General features: G+C 45.5%; 1 protein-coding gene across 2 annotated transcripts in view; it reads left to right on the top strand.

Annotated features, from left to right (window-relative positions):
• Positions 1-23,911, top strand: part of ncor2 (nuclear receptor corepressor 2) — an 88,589-nt gene that overhangs the window by 48,174 nt on the left and 16,504 nt on the right. For both annotated transcript variants that reach the window (XM_080499181.1, XM_080499182.1), the window contains exons 10-27: positions 1,945-2,117; positions 2,335-2,428; positions 4,097-4,275; positions 5,062-5,116; positions 5,216-5,314; positions 7,837-7,970; positions 10,063-10,223; positions 11,543-11,605; positions 16,739-16,881; positions 17,039-17,177; positions 17,879-18,305; positions 19,354-19,474; positions 19,935-20,193; positions 21,533-21,697; positions 21,792-21,925; positions 22,056-22,155; positions 22,291-22,392; positions 23,070-23,173. In XM_080499181.1, the coding sequence (XP_080355307.1) occupies positions 1,945-2,117; positions 2,335-2,428; positions 4,097-4,275; positions 5,062-5,116; positions 5,216-5,314; positions 7,837-7,970; positions 10,063-10,223; positions 11,543-11,605; positions 16,739-16,881; positions 17,039-17,177; positions 17,879-18,305; positions 19,354-19,474; positions 19,935-20,193; positions 21,533-21,697; positions 21,792-21,925; positions 22,056-22,155; positions 22,291-22,392; positions 23,070-23,173 (2,652 nt within the window). The remainder of the gene's footprint in view (positions 1-1,944; positions 2,118-2,334; positions 2,429-4,096; positions 4,276-5,061; positions 5,117-5,215; positions 5,315-7,836; positions 7,971-10,062; positions 10,224-11,542; positions 11,606-16,738; positions 16,882-17,038; positions 17,178-17,878; positions 18,306-19,353; positions 19,475-19,934; positions 20,194-21,532; positions 21,698-21,791; positions 21,926-22,055; positions 22,156-22,290; positions 22,393-23,069; positions 23,174-23,911) is intronic.

Below are 23,911 nucleotides of genomic sequence, written 5' to 3' on the forward strand. Positions count from 1 at the left end.
GAGATTTCGTGTGTGACTGATGACTAGTGTCAAATCGTGCCAGCTGTTCCTTGAAGTAAGTGGCTATTTTAGGCATTCAAAGCAGAGAGAGAGCTCTGGGCATGATCTGTTAGTATATCTACTGAGGCTTGGGTCGGTGATTTCTTTTGAAATATAACACCAAAAAGAGGGCTCATACTGTCATCTAAAAGTATAATTCCATGTGTCTATTGAATTCACCGTCGGCTGAACACTATAATGAGTGTTGCACAGGGTTCGCCTGCACTTTTGCCAGTCTGCCCATGAGCGCGAGCCAAAGAGCGCGACTATAAATAAATCAGAAATCAATGGGTGAACTGTGACGCCAGGCGAGCGCCGTAAAGTCAACCAGCTCGACACAAAATCATTAGTGCAAGTTAAGCCCACAGCCTTGCTGTGAAATTTGCTTGATTCCTCAAGTAGGGAACCAGTTCTTATGACTTTGACCGGCAGGATCAAACATATAACCAAATCTGACACATTAAGTGGCCTGGCAAAATTGATCAAAAAACATTAACTGTCAAGAACTTTCTCCAAGTATGAGGAACCATGAGGAGTACTTTTGTGCGTTTTGTTCGCTGGACACATGTTCTAAATTTACTTCAGGGGTCCCTGTACATGGGGTAGTACTTTAAGAACTGTGCTGTTTTGTCTATCAGATGTAGGGCCTTTGTGCTCTTTTGAATCCCCATTGCTATTAAAGCTTCTCTCCTTTCCAGCGTTGTCTCGCTGACCTCATCTAAAATGCAATAAATCACAATGAAAAACAACACGAGGTGAATCTATCCCTCATTGCCTTGTCCAGCATCATCATCCTGATCAGCGTCTTTAGTCTGTAGAAACACAGGCAGCAATGCGTAAAAGAATCATTTTAGCCCTTTGAAATAAAGTACCTGAAACTAAAGTCCCCAGGTGGCGTTGGTCAAAATGTAGCTATTAACTGCAACTTTTTATTAAAAGTAACGGCTGTTCCCAATTAATCCACTGGGGTTCACACTGAGCAGACTAAATCAAAACCAGACTGTAAATGACAATATTTCTCAGGGACTCTGCTAGTGACCTTATTTCTAACAAACTAGTTTTAGCATCGAAGTGGCACTCTGGTGGTGTTAATACCTGCTCCTGGCTGCATAAGCGACGGACATTTGCCTTGGTTTTTTTCTTGAGAAAGTGCATGTTGTCGGTAAAATATTCTAATGCGTAACTTTTTCCACCATGTACATTTTAGAGATTTTTTAAAGGCATAATTTTGGAGTTGTCAATATGTATAGCCTGGTATGTTTTCATTTGACTTGTCCGGCCTCACTGACATCAAATCTGGGTGTATGCACTCCGTGAATGAAACCGAGTTTGACTCCCCGGCCGAGGACGCTGCCAGGAACAACTGGCACGGCGAAGCATTCGCCGTGTGTCGTAAGTGTAGCTGAGGAAAGCAGTGCGCCACCCGTGTCAAAAGCTGCGTGCCGCGGGCAAGCGTCCATTGCTCTCCCATGTTGTGTCTTAAGTGGGGGAGGGGGCTCCTTGTGGGCAGAGTGCGGGGAGACATCACATCGTGGTTTATGGGCCTGCTGAGGGTCGTGTCTCCACCAGCGTTAATGGTCTGCTTTACAGCCTGCCATGTGAGGAAGCTGGGAAAGCGGCGCACTGCCGTCTGCCAGAGTTGTGGCTGTAAGCTGGAATCCCCCCACAGCGTAGCCGCATGTCGCATGAGCAACGCAGGGGTGCAATGCAGGACACACCAGATAGACGAAGAGGGGCGTAAAATTACCGGAAAATAAAATCTGCTTGCATGAATGCCGTCTCGTGACGGGTCCTCTCGTAGAATCTTTTCTAATTGTACTCCTCCACACTTAATGGTGCGTTCGTTGTATGTCTCGAAGTGGGTCTGCCGCCGACTAAGATGATTGTCTTTCTGCGATCTGCCAGGAGCAGAAGTTTTGCCAGCGCTATGACCAGCTGATGGAAGCCTGGGAGAAGAAGGTGGAGCGCATTGAAAACAACCCGCGGCGCCGAGCCAAAGAGAGCAAGGTGCGGGAGTACTACGAGAAGCAGTTCCCAGAGATCCGCAAGCAGAGAGAGCTGCAGGAGCGAATGCAGAGGTGGGGTCACACTCTTTACTTTTTGTTTATTTTTTATTTTCTCACTTTCACAACAGGCCCTCTGAAACAGATTTAGTCACTTTGTATGAGTTTGTGCCTTTTGTTACTGCCGCCGCGCTTTCGCATGAGTGTGGATTTGTTCTGTTGTGACGAGCGGACGGCTCAGTGACGGCAACGCGAGAGCGCTTCGGTGATGCGTTGGCTTTTCCTTTTGCAGTCGTGTCGGGCAGCGAGGAGGTGGACTCGCCTCATCTGCAGCTCGCAGCGAACACGAAGTCTCTGAAATCATTGACGGAATATCAGAGCATGAGGTAAGGTCTCATACTGAGCCTCGCCACGCACGGAAAGGCGAAACCATGCGTTTCTGGGGGCAATTAAAAAAACAAAACAAAAACAACAACGATGCCTATATGAAGTGAACACGCCACTCGTTTGTAAAAGTGGACATTTAAGTATATTTGGCTCGCATACATGAAAATCCTTGAAACTTACTACAAATACTTTAAGCTGATTGTTGGCTGTTATCAAGTTAAAGACTTGCGCTAAGCACTGCTTTAGCTGAGGAATTCCATTTGTTTTACAGCGCTTTGTATGAAATTCATTCATAAAATATTTATAGGTTTATTTTTGGAAACCATCACTGTTTTACTGTTGGTGCTTGACATTTATCCACAGTACTGTATAAATGGAGACGTAACACGAGGCTGTAGTAAAAGAGACAAGATTATAAAAAGCCACAAGGCATGTAAAATAAAGCGGTGCTTAAATATCGCTTTGTAATTTGTTCTTTAAAGACATAAGGCACTCTGTATCACTCATTTCTACTACACACGTCGAGGAGATGATGCGAAATGCGGCTTGAATACTTGTAGCTAAGCTAGCAGGGCTAACCAGAGCAAAGCCCCAACCCCGTAAGGTCACCACATCCCAGCGGCAAACACAGCAGCACAGCTGCTTTCAATTGGAGTTCATCCAAAACGCTGATGGTTTCTGGAAGTCTCTGCTGCCTGTCTCCTTTTTACAGTTCTTTCTCTTTTCTCTTTCCTCCCTTTTGAAAGTGTGCACAGTTGACACATCGCTTTCACTGGTCACTGTGACTGTAATAGCTCAGTTCTGATCTAAACTTCAGAGAGACTACAGGCACGTGTGCAGATTTAGAACTTGTTTTTTTCCCTTTTGTTTGACTTTTTCACAATTGTGTGAAAACAATTGGTTTGACTTGACTAAATCCAGGCAAACCAAATCTTTGCCTTTTAGGCTGACATGGTTGACTCGTTTAATTGGGAGGGAAAAACAAACAAAGAAAGAAAACTTATAGATTCCACAATTTAAGTCTTAATTAAAATCAACTATGGATGCCTGCATGTGTCCAGTGGAGACGTCTCATTTCAAAAGGTGGTCCACTACTTTGTCATGTACCAGCCTCTCTGGTGTTGATAATAAATATGTTGATATACATACGACGCACACACACGGCATAAAATAATATAATCTGTCTAAACTGCCTTTTCAGTCCAGCCTCCTTCAGTTACTCCAACATCATCAATAGACAGGTTTCATAGATATGAAATGAAAGCATTGGGGGGCGGGGGGGGTGATTTATCAAGTAGAGTGTGGATGGACTCCTGGTGTTTCAGAGTCACGGCCAAGGACATAGATTCTGACACGCACAAACTCAAGTCGCATAAAAAACCAAAAGATCAATGAGTTAGACAGACTGCGCTCGTAAATCCCCCTAAACATTCTCTCTGCGACTGAAAATGAGCGGTGGGGTGTCAGTTTAACAAGGGGAATATGTTTTAGTTGTTTTGCTAACAAGGACATCTCAGCCTCTCCCTCCTGCCGCTGACGGCTGCATGTAGGACACGTCTGTCCAGGCACTTTGCTGTCAGGTAGTTTCTCTGGAGAGCGGCCCCCGCACTCAAACATGTTGCCTCGTCTGTCTTTCGTGTGTGTGTGTGTGTGTCTGTGGACATTAGAACACAGAGAAGCAAATGCGACAGTTGGCAGTCATCCCGCCCATGTTATTCGATGCTGAGCAGCAGCGCATCAAGTTTATCAACATGAACGGGCTGATGGACGACCCCATGAAGGTGTACAAGGACCGGCAGGTCATGAATATGTGGAGCGAGCAGGAGAAGGACACGTTCAGAGAGAAGTAAGCAAGCACTCCGCCCGCAGCACAACACAGAATTGATACTTTTCTTTCACGTCACGCTCAGTTCCCATCTCCGAGTCGGATCATGGTAGGACTTTCCCAAGAAATAGACTCAAGAATAATTCGAGGGCAATATTTTTACAGATCAAATATCTTCCCTTCTTTTAAGGGTTGCTCTTTTAAAAGCTTGTTTCTTAGCAGCAGCATGGAGTATCTCTGTTACTCCCGCTGACATACTATACATTGTGTGTGACTGATAAAGGGTCAACGCAGTTGTTGGTAAGGAAGTGAATCTTCCCTTTTACTGAGAATCGAGAGAAGGCGTTTTTCAGCTGCCAAATCAAATCAAACCCACGCTGTAAAAAGAATCGGAAGCTTTCAAGAGCCCACATACAAAGAGCTCGCTGTCACGTTTGCCGTCCTGATAAACCTTATTCAATATAAATATAAGGATATATCCTTACTATTTACACATCTACCATGATATTTTGTCATTTCTGCAAAATGTGTACAGGGAGAACATTGAGATCCTCTACAGAAAGTCCCCTCACAATCCAGTATATTCTGGCTTTTGGCCATGAATGCTAAATATGACACCACTGTGGCCCAAAGGATTAATATGGTGGAACTTAAAATAGATTTATATTTTTTCCTTTTTCTAAAATGACCTGTCTCTGCACTGACGTCACCCCCCACTGCTCTCCGTGGTGGTGTTCTCATCTTATTTTAGAAGCTCTTCACATTTACCACTGGCTTTGAGTCGTTTGCTTTCTTTTGCTCCCACAGATTCATCCAGCACCCTAAAAACTTTGGCCTGATTGCCTCTTTTCTGGAGAGAAAGGTACAGATTGATTTGTTCTGGGGGTCTTTTATGTGTAGTTTCTGAAGTCTTCTCGGGGGGGAAAAAAAATGAAAAATTTCCATTTCTGTTATGTTTCAGACTGTGGCTGAGTGTGTGCTCTTTTACTATCTGACCAAAAAGAATGAAAACTATAAGAACATAGTGAGAAGGAACTACCGACGCAGAGGAAGAAGCCAGGTATTGTCACCTTTAAAGTTCAATCTTCAAAAAAACATGCTCTTCATTGTGATAGAGGCCCAGTGGAAACACTTTCTTCTTGGTTTAACAACCACCTCCACATGACACATTTGGCTTCAGCTCAGCAACAATGCAGGCTGCTGTCAGTCAATTATCTGAGTAACTAGTAACAGAATCATTTGGAAATATAAGTACTTTTACTTTAGTATCAGGCACGTGGCCATAATTCCTTCCGGTGTACGTAGCATCACCCTTGCAAAGCCAACGGTCACAGTCTGATGTCCTATCTCACCCCGTCCATGTGAACACCAGTGTGAGGAGCTTCGAGACACTGCTGAGGCAGTGGCGACGCCGCGCCTCCTTCCTCATACATGCAGAGAACTGATGCCATTTTGTTGTAGAGCTCACAACATTTGAACTTTGAGAACATCATAACTTGAGCCACAACACAAAGACAAACACAAAACGCTCAATGTGGACCTATAGCACACAAGGATTTTAACTACCAACATGTTTTAGTTTGCCTGAACCGTCTCCTCTGCTGCCGATGTCCTTGCCAAAAGGCATTCATAAGAAACGCACCAGTGCCTGCTGCTGCAATTTGTTGACCTCCACATGTCAACATTATCCTCATATCAACCTTTTTTTTTTTTAACTGAGGTTATTCCTGCCGCAGACGAGCAGTTAATTCGTACCCAGAGAAGAGGTGCTGTTGAACTTCACAGTTGTGGACACTAATGAAATGGCACTTTAATTTACTGGTGACCTTTCCCTGTGGGTGGGAGGGAGGTTGGTGTCTCCTCATCTTTCCTGAAGAATCGTCTCCTCATTACCTGGAGGTTTTGCTCCACCTCTTGAATAGCAGCTTGCACTAATTGCTCACGCACACAGTGGGAGTTACTTACAGGAGGGACGGCAAGTACAGAGCGACTGCAAATGCTAATAGAGATGATGTTTGCACACAGGAGAAGAGTGAGGATAAGTGATAGATTAACGTCGACGGTAATGTCGGGCACATTGGGTTAGGTTATCATTTCAACATGCTGCGACGGAGTGGTTTAACTTTCTGTGGCGTTGTCTCTGGATCAGCTTAGGGCTTGTTTATACGCAGTGCAGATCTCTTCTTAGATTGAGATTATTAAACTGATTGTGTGTCCTGGGAAAGAAAAAAATGTCCGTGCAGCACATGGAACAGAGAGACCATAAAGCTCTATTGAGTTATGTCTTTTATTTGCTTTCTGTTTTCAGTTAATTTCAAAGACATTATTAATTTCCAAGAGAGGGAAGACATTAGTAATACTGTCCCAATGGAGAACAAGATAACTTCTCTGTGTATTCTTTTTTTCTTCTCTTTATTTTAATTTCACTCTTGTCTCGCTACCGGCCACACGTAATGAGTCTCTTTCGATCGTCAATAGTCGATATGAAGTAAAGTGGAAAGAGCAGTTTAAGTTCCTTTGATGAGCATTTCCCCTGGGGCAGCAACTGTAAAAACATCCAATCGAATAAAAGATGCCCGATGAAAGTTCGCTGGGTAATATTATGCTGCAGTTATGGTTTTTCAGTGCGGCTGTCTGTATGAATCTGAACTCTAACCCGAAAAGCCCAGACAGGCAGGAAACTGGCAAGGAAGCGGTACTGTGTGCTTAAAGAGCAAACGTTTTACCTCAGAAATGTAATCCCTCAACTTTCATATCCTGTTTTGTTTTACAAGAAAAATTAATATGATTCTCAAAATATCGATTCATGTTAAACCCATGTTTCAAAAATGCATTCTCGGCTAATTCCAGGTATGTTTTTTTTTTTGTATCAGTTATAAAAAGTAGTTATCCAAAAGATTTTTTTTTATGTTGTTAATGCTTTATATAAACTCTAATGTTAGTACATTTTATTGACTCATGAATTTATTTCAGAATTATTTTTTTTTCCTGACTCACAACTGTGCTACAATTTGAATCACGGTTAAGCTGCCATTTCTACGTATCTTGAATCATGTCTTAAACTTCCACACGTGTATATCCCGTATATTTACTCTCTGTTCTGTGTGTTTTTGTGTCGACCTAAGTGGTGGCAGAAAGATTATACCCTGTTAGAATAGCTTTCACACTGGTCCAGTAACCCACTCATTTGAACCCAGAGAGTAGTACATGCCGACTCGGCGCGTCTGGGTGTAAGTACGGGGAGCAGGGTCACCTGGGCTGTTATCAAAACGTCATTATAATAGACCTGTATCGAGAAAATCGAAAAGAAAAATGAATAGCGCCGAACTGGCAGGGAGCTTCAGAGCTTCTCAACCTGCATCTTCTTCTCATGAGCAATGAGTGAAAGACTGATGTGTCGCATCCCTCTCGGTTTTTATACCGACACTCAACACACACTCGAGCAGAAAATCATATTGTTCTCTTTGACGTGTACACAGAAAATGGTGCAGCGAGAGGTGTTTGCAATATTCTCGAGGTTTCTGCAAATCACTTAAAAGCTGTAATAAAAGGTAATGGTTTCCTCTGGGCCGTTCTTCGCAGCATGGCCAGCAGCAGCAACAGCAGCAACAAGTGAACCGCAGCAGCCAGGAGGAGAAGGAGAAGGAGGAGAAGGAGAAGGAAGGAGAGCGGGATGAAGAAAAAAATGAAACTGAAGATAAAGAAGAGGGAATGAAGTGAGTTTTCCTTTCGATTCATAGACCTTTAACGTCAGCGGCATGCCAGGTCATCGGAGCACCGTGTCCTGCAAAGATGACATGTTTGATTCAGTAAAGCAGGGGAATAAGTGGAGCTGATTGGAAAACTCGCGACACATTTTGATACCAGTGCGCATCTGCATTCATCTTTTAACTTGCTCCAGTTCTCTAACTCACTTTTTTGTTTCTCTCTTTCCAAGTTGTTCCAGGTCAGGATGAAGGGAATAGAGTAGGAGTGTATTTTGGCTTGTGGTAGTGCATCTGAAAATCGAATCATTCTGCAACCTTTGAGCTCTTGCTCCCTCACCTCCAGCCAGACTTTCCACCTACAGCAAGCTCAGGCGTCCACTTGTTGTCCGTACTGCAGCAGCTGTTTTCCTGGTTATGTCTGTCCCAGTCCCAAGATGACACCAAGTCACATTTTTAAAATTCTGCACTTATTTTGTATGTCTAGGTTGTTTTCTTTGGCGAAAATAAGCGGTATAATTAGCCTACCTGTCAGTTTGAGGTTTGTGTGTGTGTGCAGGCAGGTGGTTGCAGTGGTAAAGGAGGGGGTGTTTAGAGACACAGTGCCAGCAAAGGATGCAGAACAACAGATGGAATATCACTGCTTTCTATTCCTGAAAATTAATGGACCCACAGCAGCCCAGATCCGTATTCCGGGACTTTATAATCAGCTGAGTTGGGACCCAACACTAGTTTAAAGCATTGACTGGTCGCGTTCTATTAGCAGCTCTATTGGATGAAAGGTGATGGTGATCAAGCGCTCTCTCCGTCCTCTCTGCTCTGAGATAAGGCCAGGGGACTGCTGCCTGCCTGTCACCCCTGGCACAGCTGGCCTGCCTATATTTAGTGTGCCAACAGCTCTCCTCAGCAAGATTAATGGTGCTGGAGGGAAGATGAATGGCGGAGCAGAGGGTTCAAACTCGGTGGCTGTCTCCTGGCATGCCATTGTGCTGACACTCGATAAATTATTCCTAGAAATAAAGAGAATTAAATTTGAGAGAAAAAAAGAAAGAAAAAAAAAAAGCAGCGCCAGCATACATGTCCACGTTTGGCCCCCAGAGGTTGGGTTTGATTCTGTGCTTTTCTTCGCCTGTCCTGCAGACACACATGTTGGCTTTTGAGCCGTGATGGGCCTGAGCACAGTGGAGTGACCAGACAGCGTGATGCAAACATGTGCAACTGGTGCCCAACATTCCCTGTTGATTGCAGCCCATGAGCCAATTTACAAGTTATTTCATAATATTTTTTTTCACAGGTTATGAGAAGACGAATGTCTTGAAGAGAATGACCTCATTTAAACAATACTCTGTAATTGCAGCAATAACGCCAAAATGAATTAAGATTTTTATTAAAATAGTCGTCAGGATCCCGATATTTGCTTCTCTTAGAAGTGCTCTGTTACACCTTGTCCCCCTGGAAGTGAGGCTATAAAGTCTTTGGTCCTCACAATGATCAAAGTGTCCCATCGCTGGCGCAATCAGTTTAAATCTTACTTTTGGGTGTAATGACATGATGTCAGGACCCCTATTTGCATATGATATTATAGAGTATCACTCTTTTTTACGACTTGTACATCTTCTATATTACTGTTTTTATTACTGGAACATTATACAACTGAACGATTTTAAATTCTATCTGCCAGCGTTGAAGCTGTGGCACCTAAACATTTGTAAAACTTTTTTTTTTAATCTCTCAGCCAATATGGTCTTTTAAACGTGTCAACTTCCTCATTACAATCATTTTACAACATGTCCAAAATTTTAGTGCCTCAATAAAAAAGGAAATAGACACAGAGCCAGCTTATTCATCTTTTTTTTTTTTTTTTACTTTAGTGTGGTTAGTGACAGCCTTTTATAGCATTTCGTTCTCTTCCTTCCCATCACTAAAACTACTTTAACCCCCCCCAACTAGTTGATCCTCTATGTTTGACCTCAAGCTTCCAGTTGTTCGATAAGAGAAACGATGCTTTAGGAGCCATTATGAGGCTTTGAGTGGTGAAACTTTAAATGTCAAAATTCAAATGTTTGTATTTCTTGCTGACCGTGTTGACATTTCTCAAACGCAGGGACGACACCTCTGGAGAGGATGCAGAGGACAAAGAGCCCGCTGTGGCTTTCAAGGGCCGACGCACAGCCAATAGCCAGGGGCTGCGAAAGGGCCGCGTCACCCGCTCTATGACCAGTGAAGTTGAGGAGACCACTACACCACCACTCAACAACGAGCTTGGTAAGTCCCAGCTTTGCTGCCACGGATTTGCGGCAATGGCTTTTTTTTTTTCTCCGTAACATGGGGCCGGCAGAGCGGCAACGTGTGCTTTGACATTGGTTCAATATGTATGAACTACCATATAATGGATTGTTAGAGACACCCGGTAGAATACATTTCTCTATTCATACTGGATTACTTCCTCTCAATTTCATAATACAATATTCAGAATAACCTAAAATAATAGAGTAGGCATCAACTAGTATTCGAGTAAAACTGTTGCATCACTCAGATGTGTAAACAGTAAAGAAGCTCTTTGAATAAATATTTGATGATTGACTGAGTTGAGTCACCTTTGATCTACTTTTGTCCTCCTGATCTACACCACAAGAGTGCACTGTTGTCCCTCCGTCTTCATTTATTTATCCACATTCACTCTTGGACTCTACTCTATTTTTCACACTTAATAAGTAGCATGATAAGAAGTCAAAGCGGTGAAAAAGTGTGGCTCCGCACCAGGAAGGTAGTCGGGATCCCTTCAGTTGGCACAAGCCTGAAGTATTATTTAAGGACAAAATGCTGTGTGTCAGCAGTGTCCCCCCCCCCCCCCCCCCACACACACACACACACTCAGTTCTTTTGTTTCCTCGCAGATGGATTCAGCCACGCACACACCAATACACTCGCTGCAAGCGAGGATGAGGTTTATGATGTTTCAGCAGTTGTGTGTGCGTGTGTGTGTGCGTGCGTGCGTGCGATGCAGTTGCTCCGGCAGCATAGGTTTTAGTCACAGGGAATCCCCAGGTGACTGGAGCTGTAGGGACTCTCAGTCAGCAGCCCCACCCGGCCACTGTTTGTTCCCTGCTGGCAGCAGTGTGAGCTGGCCCACTGTGCCCTTCAAAGGTCCCTATAGAGGACACACAGGCACAGGCTCCAGCGCCGCTGCCTGCCATACAGGGCAAGGGACGGCCTGGCTTATGGCCTGTGCAGGGAAACAAGCCAGTTGTTATGTCTATAATCATTAACTGACTTCTCTCCTTGGATTTCCTGCTTCCTCCGTGTAAAACAAACAGTCCCTAGTGACCCCATGCTGCAGTGCCTCACTAGCAAGCAGCACAAGCTCCCCCCCCCCGCCCTTTTATTCCCCCCCCCCCCCCCCCCCCCCCCCCCCCTGCACGCTTTAATTTCTGTCTCTCTTTCCTTTCCTCTTGTCAGTCACTCCCTAACTGACTTTTTGACAACTGCCCACTCCTCCCTCCCCCCCTCCTCTCCTCCTCTTCCCGCCTTCTCTAACTTGGTGCTTCTCTATTTTTTTTTTTTTTTTTTTTTTTTTTTGACAGCTAATCTGGAGATGAACGAGAGCTCTCGCTGGACTGAAGAAGAGATGGAAACTGCCAAAAAAGGTAAGAAAGGGTTAACTTCCCTACCTCCTGTGATGTGTAGCTTCTGCACAGTTTCTGTGAATTATAGTACAGCTGCCAAAGGAAAGAACACTGGCGGCTCGACTGCCGTTCGAAAGCATATACAAGTGATGTGGCTGTGACTTCCTGTTACTGAGGCACCAACCGCCACGTGCTGTGAGGTTGTGTCTCTGCGTGTGTGTGTGTGTGTGTGTGTGTGTGTGTGTGTGTGTGTGCCTGTGCCTGTGCCTGTGTCAGACTGCCTCTATGGGCTCTGCTGCTCTTTGGAGTCATTTCTCTGTCTCTCTGGGTCAAGGCAGCCTGCCTTTTATCAAGGAGGCTGTAAAGTCTGCCCCTTATCAGCCAGCCTCTGCAAATGCAGCAGTCATTAACTCGGGCTGTTTATTGTCTCGGACTGAAGATTACCCAGAAGCCTATGGCTGATTCACAGAGGTTGCTGACATTCAGCCCGTTTTCCTCGCACCAGCAACCTGCGTGAGTATATTTTAAGAATTGCGTACAGCGAGCTGTAGCTGCTGATTGGATGAGCTCCTCGCTGTCGGTGATTCCCTCGGTGTACTACTCCTTCAATGGGGATTTCCAATAATCTGTTGCGTGAGATAGATTGTTTGATCTGGTTTTCATCTGTCTGTGCATTTCAAGAAAGACTGATATGGATGTTCATTGTGCTGTATATAGATACTTGAACTCACTAGTCAATGCTGCTCTTCACACATGATTTTTAAATTGAATCCCCCCCCCCTCTCTCTAATGCAACTCCTGCATTGTGTATACTCAACACCACTTCACTGCACATTGTGGCCATTAGTAGGTGATGTGTCACTGTGCTTTGTGTGACTCTCAGTTCTGCTTCTGACTATTTTCACCTTGTGTAATCAACAGTGGATGTGGTGCCTCTTGCAGCTACATTTAATCTTAAAGTGTACATCAGGTTTACACTCTGAGGTTTCACCTCTGAATTGGGGTGGGGGGGGGGGGGGGGGGGGTTGTATGTGTGTACAGGTTTGTGTGTTAAGAGGTTATTTTGCGATAACTGGCGCTGGCCTGGCTCAAACACGGTCCTGTGTAGTAATCCTGGTTAATGTCTTCAGTTCCATTCTCCTGCTGTGGGATTAGTGGGGCGCTCCATCCCGGAGGATTAGCCTGGCAGCTCGGTGGGAGCAGGGCTTCTATGAAGGGCTTATGTAACCACAACCACCGAGACCCAGCCACAGTACCCAGAGCTGAGGAAGGGGAGAAGTTTGTCATAATTTCTACCAGCCGCCCCCCACTTCTGCCCGGAGGGATTCCCCCGCCAAGATGTCCGAGGCGCCACGAGCATAACCACTTTTTCGATTGCTTCCTCAGACTATTGAATAGGCTTATCAAGGTGCTTTCCCGGGCAGGTGTTTACCATGTATATGTTTTAAAGAGGCTTAGGTTGCCTGATGCTAACGTGTTTATCCCTTTGAGCTAAACAGATCTGAATAATTGCATTTATGGTGCCTGGCAGAGCATCGGCATTCCGCCGTGGCAGTGCCAGCCAACGTTGCCTTCGAGGATGGCATGGCAACACTCTGCGATGGATTGCGCTCGTCTTCACTGCTCATAAAGACGAGTTCCTCAAACAAGTGACTGCCAGGCATTGTGGTCCTTCTGTTTGAAAAAAAAAAAGAAAAAAAATCTATCAGCTTTGCCCTCCCATGTGCATGCATGCACAAAGTGTGAGTTGCGAAGGTTGTGACTGTGTGCAATTGGTACACGCTACGGATGTGTGTTTGCATGTGCACCAGTCTTGGCCAGTGTTTATGTAAGTGCACTAATCTGCCAGGCTTTGCTTGGGTGCAGGCAGGCAGCTGGATAATGGCCCCTGCTCTGTGTGCTGGAAGAAGCCATTTAAAGGAGCAGCAGGTAGAGAATGGCATACTATCTTTTCTGCTTTCCTCCTCTCCACTATCTCTGCCTCTCCGGCCCGTCTCTCGGTTTGGGAGATGGCACTGGCCCAGATTGGCAAGGGCTGTGGAAGATTTGGCAAGCACCTCTTTTCCCCACTCACTTTCTCTCTCCCCTCACTCTGTGTTGTTATAAACTGGAGAGGTCACATTCAAGATGAAAAGCAGGTCAGTCAGGAAAAATGTGAAAGCCTTTATGCTTTCTCATGGTATCAACATCAACTCCCTCTCTTCCCCCGCTCGCCTCCCCCTCTTCTCACTCTCCCTTACTCTCCACTTCTGTATCCTTTCTCCATTGTCTATCTGGCTCAGTGCCTCCTCCCTCCCTCCCTCCCTCCCTCCCTCTTTCTCTCACTCTCTCGCTTTGCTCTCTGTTTACTCTTGGACTGCCTGTGTGTGTGTGTGTGTGTGTGTGTGTGTGTGTGTGTGTGTGTGTGTGTGTGTGTGTGTGTGTGTGTGTGTGTGTGTGTGTGTGTGTGTGTGTGTGTGTGTGTGTGTGTGTGTGTGTGTGTGTGTGTGTGTGTGTGTGTGTGTGTGTGTGTGTGTGTGTGTGTGTGTGTCTGTGTGCTAGAGTATTAACAAGAGAGACAGAGAGAGGGTTCGAGTGAGTTTGTACTCACTCATGCGTTTGTGTGTGTGTGTGTGTGTGTGTGCGTGCGTGCCGCGGTGCTTGCTGGAACAGTGAGTTAGGGGGAGGGACAGACCGACGGAAAGAGGGAGGGAAGAAAAAAAGAGAGATAGAGGAGAGATCAGATGAGGGAAGAGAGAGAGAGAGAGAGAAGGCTGAGCACATAGCACCGCCCCACAGTCCCACTTTCCTGTGGAAGTCTTCCCAGACGACCGCCATTGGGGAGAGACACGGCAGCGAAGAACAGACCAGCACTCACCGACGCGCGGGGTGGACGGAGTGAGAAGAAAAAAAAAGGAGGGGAGAAGCCAGGAGCATGTGCTGTTTTGGAGCATGTCAACCTGACACCGGCTCAAGTATCAAGCCAGCTGGCAGGAAGAGTGCCGAGACTGAGCTGTTTTCATCTCCTCTGCTCTGGATCGGAAGGCCCAGCCCCGAAGAGCTTCCCTGCTGGACCTCTGGAGATCAGACCGTCTGATAGTGTTATCCACAGCAGGGCCGCAAGACGACGGCTGGAGTGACAGGCATGTGACAGACAGGAACAAACCACTTTCTGGTGGCACCAGGTGTTGATTGGACTCTTTCTGGGAGGAGCTACTGAGAATGCCGTGTCCCGATTGGGCGTGGAGCTACCACCTGTTTCAGTATTGCGGCTGCCGATTGGATGTTGGTTCCATGTGTGTTGCTTCAGCAACTTAGGCCATGAATTAATCAGAAGTGCTCAGGTTTATGCTGGCAAGTGTTTTATTGCGTAAACTGGATTCAACCTGAAGCCATAACAACGTGGAGGGACTTCACCGTTAATGCTCCAGCGTCACTGCATGCAGCAAAGTGTTTATCTTACTTGTTTGAATGTGGGTGATATTCTGCCTGTGTTTATGTCCTGGTTGGAGAAGGCACGTGCATGTTTGTGTGCTGTGTCAGGCCTGGGGGTATCTGACTTGTAGGGCAGTCCGCTCACTCCTCTTGTCAGACGGCTGTAAAAGGTTAATAGGGGTAGGTCACGTGTCAATCCTCTTGGAGCGACTCGGGCCAACTGGTCTTATTTTCATTTCTCTCTGGGAGAAGCTTTTCTAGTAATGCCTTTCGTGGTAGCGATGAATATTTTAGTTGAAAAACCTCTTCCTTTTAACACTTGACAGGTTGTAGGTGCATGGTGGCTTTTAGACACCAGAAGCTCAGACTTGGACATAGCGCTCACTGGATTTAGCAGGTCTTCTCATATTGGCATTGTTAAACTCTAAATACAAGACGGCAAACGTTAAACGTATTCCAATATTTGCTGGTTGATGTACAGTTTATCAAGCCCCCCTGGCAAGTTATTTATTTATTTGCCTGATGCAGTGTTCAACATATGTCAGTGCCGAAACCAAAGAAAATAGAACTGACTTTATGAGGGATGGATTCAATACAGCAATGTGCACACTATTGTTTTAGTTTTTTTTCTCTTTTTTTGGGGGGGGGGGGGGTGACATTTTTATGCTGCTTATCAGTGTTTCTGTACACATAAATAAGTGTGATCTTGTGAGTGATGTCCTAAATATTCAACTTGCTTTGAATGGATCAGCTTTTATTGCAGTTGTAACTTAGCGCTGGTCTTAGTCAATAAAGCCTAGGTATCAGATTCCGTCTCTCTGGATAATATGAGAGTTGAAATGACGGGGCTGTAAACAGCTGTCCTTTCCTCCCCTTTGGCTCGCAGCTCTGCTTGTTGTCCAGCTACCTCCATTAAGCGATGAGATGCAGAGACCTCTGAACCCATGTCCAAGGTTATCCCAAGACGTGTTGGCTCAGTGCCTGTTAATAACACCCCTCCCACAACCTTTTGAGAAGGCTGTCCTGTTGCCAGGACCTGTCAGGCTGGCACAGGAAACAAGTGGGTGGTGTAAGCTAAGCCTCTTACAACACACACTGTTAATGAGCTGCTTTTAGCGAACAGCAGACTCCAGGTTGGGGGCACTGGAGCAAATTCTACGCTATCTGTCTTTTGCACCCACTTGTGCTCGTAACACATCAGCTCCTCTGTACATGTCTGTTTTTAGCGCACGGACACTGTACTGTCGGTCGTGTGTGTATGTGGACTTTTGTGTTTCGTGACAGGTTGATCTATCACGGGCTCTGGCCCAGCGGGTGTCTGTAGACTCCAGTGTAAGGGACAATCATGTGGTTGACTGGGTAAAAGACTCGAGTTTCTTGGAACTGGGTCACATCAAAGTCTGTTGGAATAAGTCACAGACTGACCCTCATGGGAAGAGTTAGTGATGTCACTGGTGTGACTGATAGTCCACCGACCACACTACCACTCCCATTCCTTTTACCCTCTCACTCAGTCTCCATCGAGGTAGTGTCTGGCATCAGGCTGCTGCTGGGAGAGTGGGACTGTGTGCTACGCTGAGGCTAATCTGTACAGAGACAAACGATTAAAGCTATTGATCCAATGCAACCAGACTTTCATACTTTACAGTCAAAGAGATTGGATAGTATTGATCATTTATACAACTGAAAGGAATTGTTCAACTGTCTTCTAATTCTTTTTTTCCTGTCTGTTATTTCCAGGCCTTCTCCAGTATGGTAGGAATTGGTCCGCCATCGCCAAGATGGTGGGATCAAAAACTGTGTCGCAGTGCAAAAACTTCTACTTTAACTACAAGAAAAGGCAGAAACTGGATGAGATTCTGCAGCAGCATAAAATGAAAACTGTAAGCAAAACGGCATTTTCTTCACTGAACGCTGACAGTCTATACTCATTTATACCTTCGGTGTGCCGTTATGCTGCCACACCATTTTGTTCTGCATCTAAAGATTTTTGTTTCCTGGGGCTGTGTTTTATTAAGCCTGTGCTTTGTTTTGCTCCAGGAGAAGGAGCGAAAGGCCCGCCGTAGGGGCAAAAACCTGCAGAACGAGGAGGCCAGTGCCCCATATGCAGCAGAGGAGGAGGAGATGGAGGTCTCCGGAGCCAGCTGCAATGAAGAGGAAGCCCCTGAGGATGGAGAAGGTACAACACTTGCAGCAGCATACTCAAGCCCTGACCTTGCGAATGTGGATGCTGACTTTGATTCCATGTAAACTAGTCGCATTGATCTGCTACGCTGACTCGGGTTAAATGGAGACTTTTTCCATTTGTATTACGTGAACTATTTTTGGCTTAGAAAAGTCAAATCATTAGAAATAGTGTTCAACGGCGGCTAAACACAATGGTGTAAACAAAACGCATGGTTAGAATATGACCTCTGACAATTGAAGTCAGAATGAAGCCTAGTATGGGTTATAAATGTTGACGCAAGGGCCAAGTTGTGTTTTTATTGGGTTAGATGTGGCCCCTGAATGCATATAATTTAATAAAAGTGAACCCCTTTGAGTATCAGCCCGATGGTGGGAACAGTTGTGCTCTGCAGTGACAAACATAAGTGTCATGGAAATGCTGCTGTAGTATGTTGATAGAAGTGTACTGTATGGGCCGAATTTCCACAATAGAGCACAGAAGCCCCAGGGGATTTCATCCATCATCCCAATTGGTTTTGTGTTCCCCCTTATTGTACAGTGAAACCTGATTAGGCTGAAGACTGGCACTGTGAACAATCTGGTTTAGCAGAAAGAGATGGGGAAGAAATATGGAAGAAAGGGGACAAGGGAATATAACATGATTTACAGGATAAGGCCTAATCTGTGTTTCTTTCTGTCCCCTCCGTCTGCCAGGTGGAGCCAATAACAGCTCAGACACGGAGAGCTTGCCCTCGCCACACTCCTCTGAGGACAGCAAGGCTAAAGAGGAGGGCTCCAACAGGTCAAAGGGCAGCTCCAGCAACACGGACAAGGAGGAGGCCCGATCCGACATGGGCCAGGCCGGGGATGAGAAACCTCCAGTCAAGGAGGACGTAGACTCTGTCGTCAAGCAGGAGATAAAAACTGAGACAGGGGAGTCGAGCAAGGAGCAGCTGCAGCCAGCGACATCCAGCGATGCTGCAGATAAAAAACCTCCAACAGAGATGGAGGAAGTCAAAGCCTCCACCAAAAGCTCCAAGAAGGATCACGCGGCCAAATCGGGCTCCCATGGGGACAGTGACTCCAGTGCCACCTGCAGCGCCGACGAAGTGGAGGAGACGGACAACAATGACAAGAACAGGTAAAAAAAATAAAATATCCATCCATCAGACTGATGTTTGAAACAATGTCAAATTCGTGTTTCCTTCATCACTTCCCTATTGAAATCTTTGAGCTTTTACCCTGATTCAGATTACTGATGTCAAAGAGCTTCTTGTTTCAGAGTGGTTTACTAGGTGTTCTACTTCTCTCGTCCACCACAGCAGACATTAGAAAACAAAGCAGCGAGGGTTTTGAAGTGGTATTAGTTGCCTAGCTACACTGTACAGCAGTGAAGCCATATTTGGCAAGCCACTTGTGTCTATACCACAGGTTGCTCTTTTCTATCAACCGAGGATTTTGTTTGCACTGGGTCTGAATGAGAATATACAAATCATTTGTATATCTATATATATGTAATGTATGTGTGAATGAAACCACAAAAAAATGGGTGTCAAAGTGCGTGGGAGGAGTGATTAGTCTTGTTTGCACGGTATTTGTTCAGTTTTTTCCATGACAGCAGACTGCATGTACTGGCAGAGCTGAGGGGAACACTGCCCTCTCTGCCAAAGCAAACAAAGGGAGTAAGTGAGTGAGTGTGTGCGTGTGCGTGCGTGTGTGTGTGCGTGCGTGCATACACTCTCGCTCGGTTGTGCATCAGTGTTTGCGTCCGTGTGTGATTCCGAGTATGCTGTGTGCTTTCGACAGATGTGAGAGACATGGATATGGATTTTTACGTGCAATTCTTTTCCACAGTCTTTGCTTCTGTCAACACATATTATAGACACACTCGCACCATATATTTCTGCTTTGTCCCATCTGTTGAATGCTTTCTGTGAGTGAGGATTTATGAGCCTCCGGGGGGGGGAATGTTGATAATAAACACAGACACAACCACTCATCTTTAAAAAAAAAAAAAAAAAAAAAAAAAAATGGGTACCCTTTAAATTCTCCATAAAATCACCAGATTTGTTTCAAATGGTTGAAGACATCGTGAAGCTTTGAGGTGTTTCTTCAGATGGTACAGGCATCATCCTCTGCTCCGGTCGGCTTCTTCACTCCCACTGATTTATTTCCATCCGTGTGTGCAGAATGACTTCTCCACGGCCAAGCCTGCTGAACTACAGTCACGACGGGGTCATATCTTCCCCACTCCAGAAGCCCATGGACCTGAAACAGCTCAAACAAAGAGCTGCTGCCATACCACCTATCGTGAGTTGCCTGTTGGTTGTTCACATCACACAAACAGTGAGGTGAAGAGCATCACAGCTTTTGCATCCTTGGAAAAGTGTCTTTGAAACGGGATGGTAACTGAAATTTAATGTGTGCGTTTCCTTGAAACGCACACATTCTCACTTTTCCATTGTTGTGGCTCTGTCTCTCCACTTAGAGAGATGACAGTATAGCAGATTAAATTAAGTCATATTTGTATAAGATAAGTCAACCAGATGGAAGATGATGGGACTGATTGCTTTGTGGAGACGAAATGAGATGCCAGTCATTAGGGAAACTTTAGCTTACCAAGAAACAAGAGACGCTTAATAGCTATCATGTTGATCAGATACTGTATGTGGCTCAGCATATGTCACATACCAGGCAGGAGGCTGGGCCTGTGTTATGCAGGCGGCATGTATGCAACCTTTTCATTTTCTCTCTTGTCCCGTGGTTGCAGATGCCCGACGCCTCGGTGCAGGGCAGCCAGCGTGGTGGAGGTGGGAAGGCGGGTCTGCCCCCCCACGCCCTGGCACTGTACCAGCAGCAGATCACCATGGCTCATGGGGAGTCCTCTCAGGAGGGCAAACAGCAGCATCTCTCAGGCCAGCCAGGCAAACAGCAGCCTTATCCCCTGCAGGCAGACAGAGACAGGGATGTTCTTCACAGCAGCAGCCCCCGTGTTCGCCCACGCAGCCCCTCCACCAGCGAAAAGGATGGTACGCGCTCCTCCTTCACTACAGACATACTTCTGTTTGCTAACAATGCGCCATGCTGGATTTTATTTTTGCTGATTACTGAGGCATGCTTAAGTTTGAGTGCACAGAATTTAAACTGTCCTTGAAAAGTTACCACCTCATTATGTTGATAGTTAGCACCATACAGTAACGGATGTAGGTGTAAAATATAGTGGTGCTATGTGTACACATGTCTCTCACACACAGAGTAAAGCTGCTATAGATCTAGTTCTAGTTCTATACAAAATTTCCTGTAAACGTGCTATTTTTCCACTGCATTTTGTCCACGTCGTTGGATAATCCGTTTTAAAGGTTTGTAAGATTATAAAGTTAAGAACAGTGAGATTATGAGAAACTTGGTTAATGTTATCCTGTGAAAAAGGCTTTTATAGAAGCGCGTGATCTAGTTTAACTTAGTTGGTCCTTGCTACAAGCGCTAACCTTGAATCTGCGTTCTCAAGTGTTTAGGGTATTCGAGTGTTTCTGGGACACTCGTGAAGAGGGAACTGATGAATGATCTGGTATTGCTACTGACCCAGAAGGGAATATAGTTTACTGCGGTGCACCTACTGTGAGCACGTGTGAGATGAGTCTCCACTGGACTGTTAGAGGCCATGCATTGTGCTCTCAGATTCAAGCAGCGGCTCTTGAATCTAAACTGCGTCAGTTTTTCATTCATTTCAAGAGAAGGAAATCACTCGGTCACATGGTAATGCCCATAGACACAAATTTGAGACACATTTTTTTTTGTATTTGTGTAAGCTTAACCACTTTGTGATTTCCCAGAAACGAGGACACCTGGCACGGCCTCACAATACTTTGATTGTTACTCAAATTTACTTCTTGGGAGTCAATCTGCTTAATTACAGGCCTTGAAAAATGAAAATGAAAACTAGACATTCTTATGAACTGATATCAAGAAAAAAAAAAGGGGGCAGGATGTGAAAAGAAACATGTCTGGGCAAACGATGAAGTTTGGTCACCATATATTTGTGCGCCAGCAAGCGATAACCTGTCACGATGTAAGCTGGAAAGCAACTGGAGGCGCTTACTTAACCTTCCTGAAGAGATTAGGTGGACTCACCCATTGCCTTTTAACCCTGCGTCTTTCTAATCACACTTTGGCACACCGGCTGGATTTCACTTGTGAAGTTTAAATATTTACCCTTAGTTTTTTGTGTTTGGTATTAATTCAGTGGTGCGTCACTGTGACTGGGAGGTGGCACGGAGGGGGGTCTGTGTTGATTGTGTCAACAGCAATGAGCGGCTTCCCGGATTACTGCGGCTTGGTGCTGACGGTTTGTGTATTAATTATTTTCAGACAAGTCCAGAGCGTTCTCACCACACGATGAAGCCAAGAAGCAGTCGCTGGGGCCCGATGACCTGAGGCCCTCCAACTTGGGTCGACCAGTCCTCTCCCCCTACCCAATGTCCCCGCGAGACATGGCCAAGATCAGCCAGGACCAGCACCTGCTCCACTTCAGCTGTGAGTGGCCTTGAAAGATTGTATGCAACGCAAGGAGTTCATTAACTTTCAACGAGGATGGACAGTAAATGTTTACCTCTCGTTTGTCTCGCAGCGTTCCAGCCGGGAGGCCACCCTTCACTCAGCGGTCTGCCACAGGACAGTGGAAGGCTCGCAGCAGTGAGACCCCTCATGCCAGAGCCTCCGCCCCTCATTTCTTCCAGCAAGCCCGGAGGCTCCATCACTCAGGTATACCCCGACACAAAAATACTCAAGCTTTCAGACGGTGGCAAATCTTCTGTCTGGAGTTTTTTTGGGTGCACGTAGTCAGCTATGCATGGGTTGGATTACAGTCCTGACGAAGTGTGTGCTCCCTTAGGGCACACCAGTGCAGTTGCACAGTCCAGCTCATGGTTTGGAGCATGCGAAGATGCCGTCCTCTCAAATAGGGTTACCTTGGATGGATCAGAGGAAAATGGGTGAGTAAAAAAGTGACTCCGCTTTATTTCTGATTGGCCGGGAATCATCTGAACCAACCCGATCAATACCTGGTTGTCCCACTACGCACGCGTCTTTCTCACTATGGCCTCTTCTTCTTTACTGTGCCACAACAGGTTCGTTTCCTGTGGTAAAACAGGAGCAGTTGTCTCCTCACAGTTCATCCTCCCAGGCTGAGAACATGTCGGCTCAGGGGGGCCCTCACGATGGCGGACGTGGTGGGTGTCTCCTAAATTACCATTAAAGTGTTTCCTCCACTTTTCTTTTTTTTTGTTGCCTTTTTCCTTTTTAGAGGCTAAGAAACAATCCTGTGTATCCTGTGGAAAGCTTTTCTCTCATTTTCCTTTCTCCCATCGCAACTTTAACTTAAAAACAATTAGATGTTTGACATCAATCAAGAGGCTGTTTCATGCCCTGAAACAACAGTCAAAACCGTTAGTTTTCCCCCATTTTGTTTTTCCAGCACTGTCATGCTGACAAGATTTACCTTCTCAACATGACAGTGACCCGAGGCACGCAGCAAGGAGCATGCCAGAGTGACTTGGGGATGAGTCTCTGAGTGTACTTGAGTGACCCAGACTAGACTTAAATCTCAATTGAAAATCAGTGGGGAGTTGAGTCCACTGACGCTCATCTAATCTGGCAGGGCTCGGAAGGAAGTGAAGAACAGGAGCAACTGCCCACATCTCTGCACAGGAAGCCTTTCATCAATATAAAGTTGTGTGGCTGAGCAAAGTTATGTTCATGTTAGATTTTCATATTATAAGGTGAACTTCTCGAACCTAAAGCTGCAGAAGTACACGTGTGCTTTCCATTCAGTTTCACCGATTTTTGGACAACCAACTTTATTGTGGTGACATTTGTTTTTTTTTTTCACTTCTTGTTGTATTTATAGCTTCAATTCCAGCTGTTCAGGGGGGAAGTATCACTAAGGGCATTCCAGGGACCAGAATGCATCCAGATTCTGCAGTTTCCTACCGAGGGGGCTCCATTACTCAGGTAAACTCATGCTACTGAAGTGTGTCCTTTCCTAAAGTTGTCATACAATATTTAGGAGAAACCCAGCTTGGGGACTTTTCCATATGCAGTTTTTCAGGGTTGGACCAGGTAAGTTTTGGGGCCAAGTGCTTTGCAGCAGGGGAGCTGGCCTGAAGTGTGGCTACCCATTTGCAAGTTGCACTCTGATGCTGTGATGGTGTGGTGTGAAAAAATATCTATAACAGGGCATCCAGAAAGTGCCTCTTGTTCATTTGGTTTGAGCTAATGAAGCTGGAAATATGCTGAGCTTTGCTTTGTGGATTGTTGTTTAAGTACCTATGAATAAACGGGGCGAATGATAATTTGAACAATTGCGGCCAATCTGGAGCTTAACCGAGATTTGATGCTTTCACTTAAACTTAATCTTCAACTATGAACAACTGATAGGCTTGCTTTGTTGAGAAGTTCCCAGAGTGTGTGTGTATTAAATCAAACTGAGCCATGAGGTAGAAAAGTAAAACATGGTTCGCCGAGCTCCACAACGTGTTCGGGTTAAGCCCGTTAGCCACGTCAACATGGCACTATTCATTTTGTGACGAGAACATAAGGCTTGCCGGGTCGTCATGGAAGCGGTTGCTTAAAAGTTCTAACCAGAATGAATGCGGACATAATACACTGCAATGTATACATTTCTTCTGCAATATATGTGCACTTTGACCCACACTGACATGTCAAGAGTCCGTCCTGCTGATCCCAGTT

This window comes from Blennius ocellaris (assembly GCF_963422515.1).
Source record: "Blennius ocellaris genome assembly, chromosome: 7".
NCBI lineage: Eukaryota > Metazoa > Chordata > Actinopteri > Blenniiformes > Blenniidae > Blennius > Blennius ocellaris.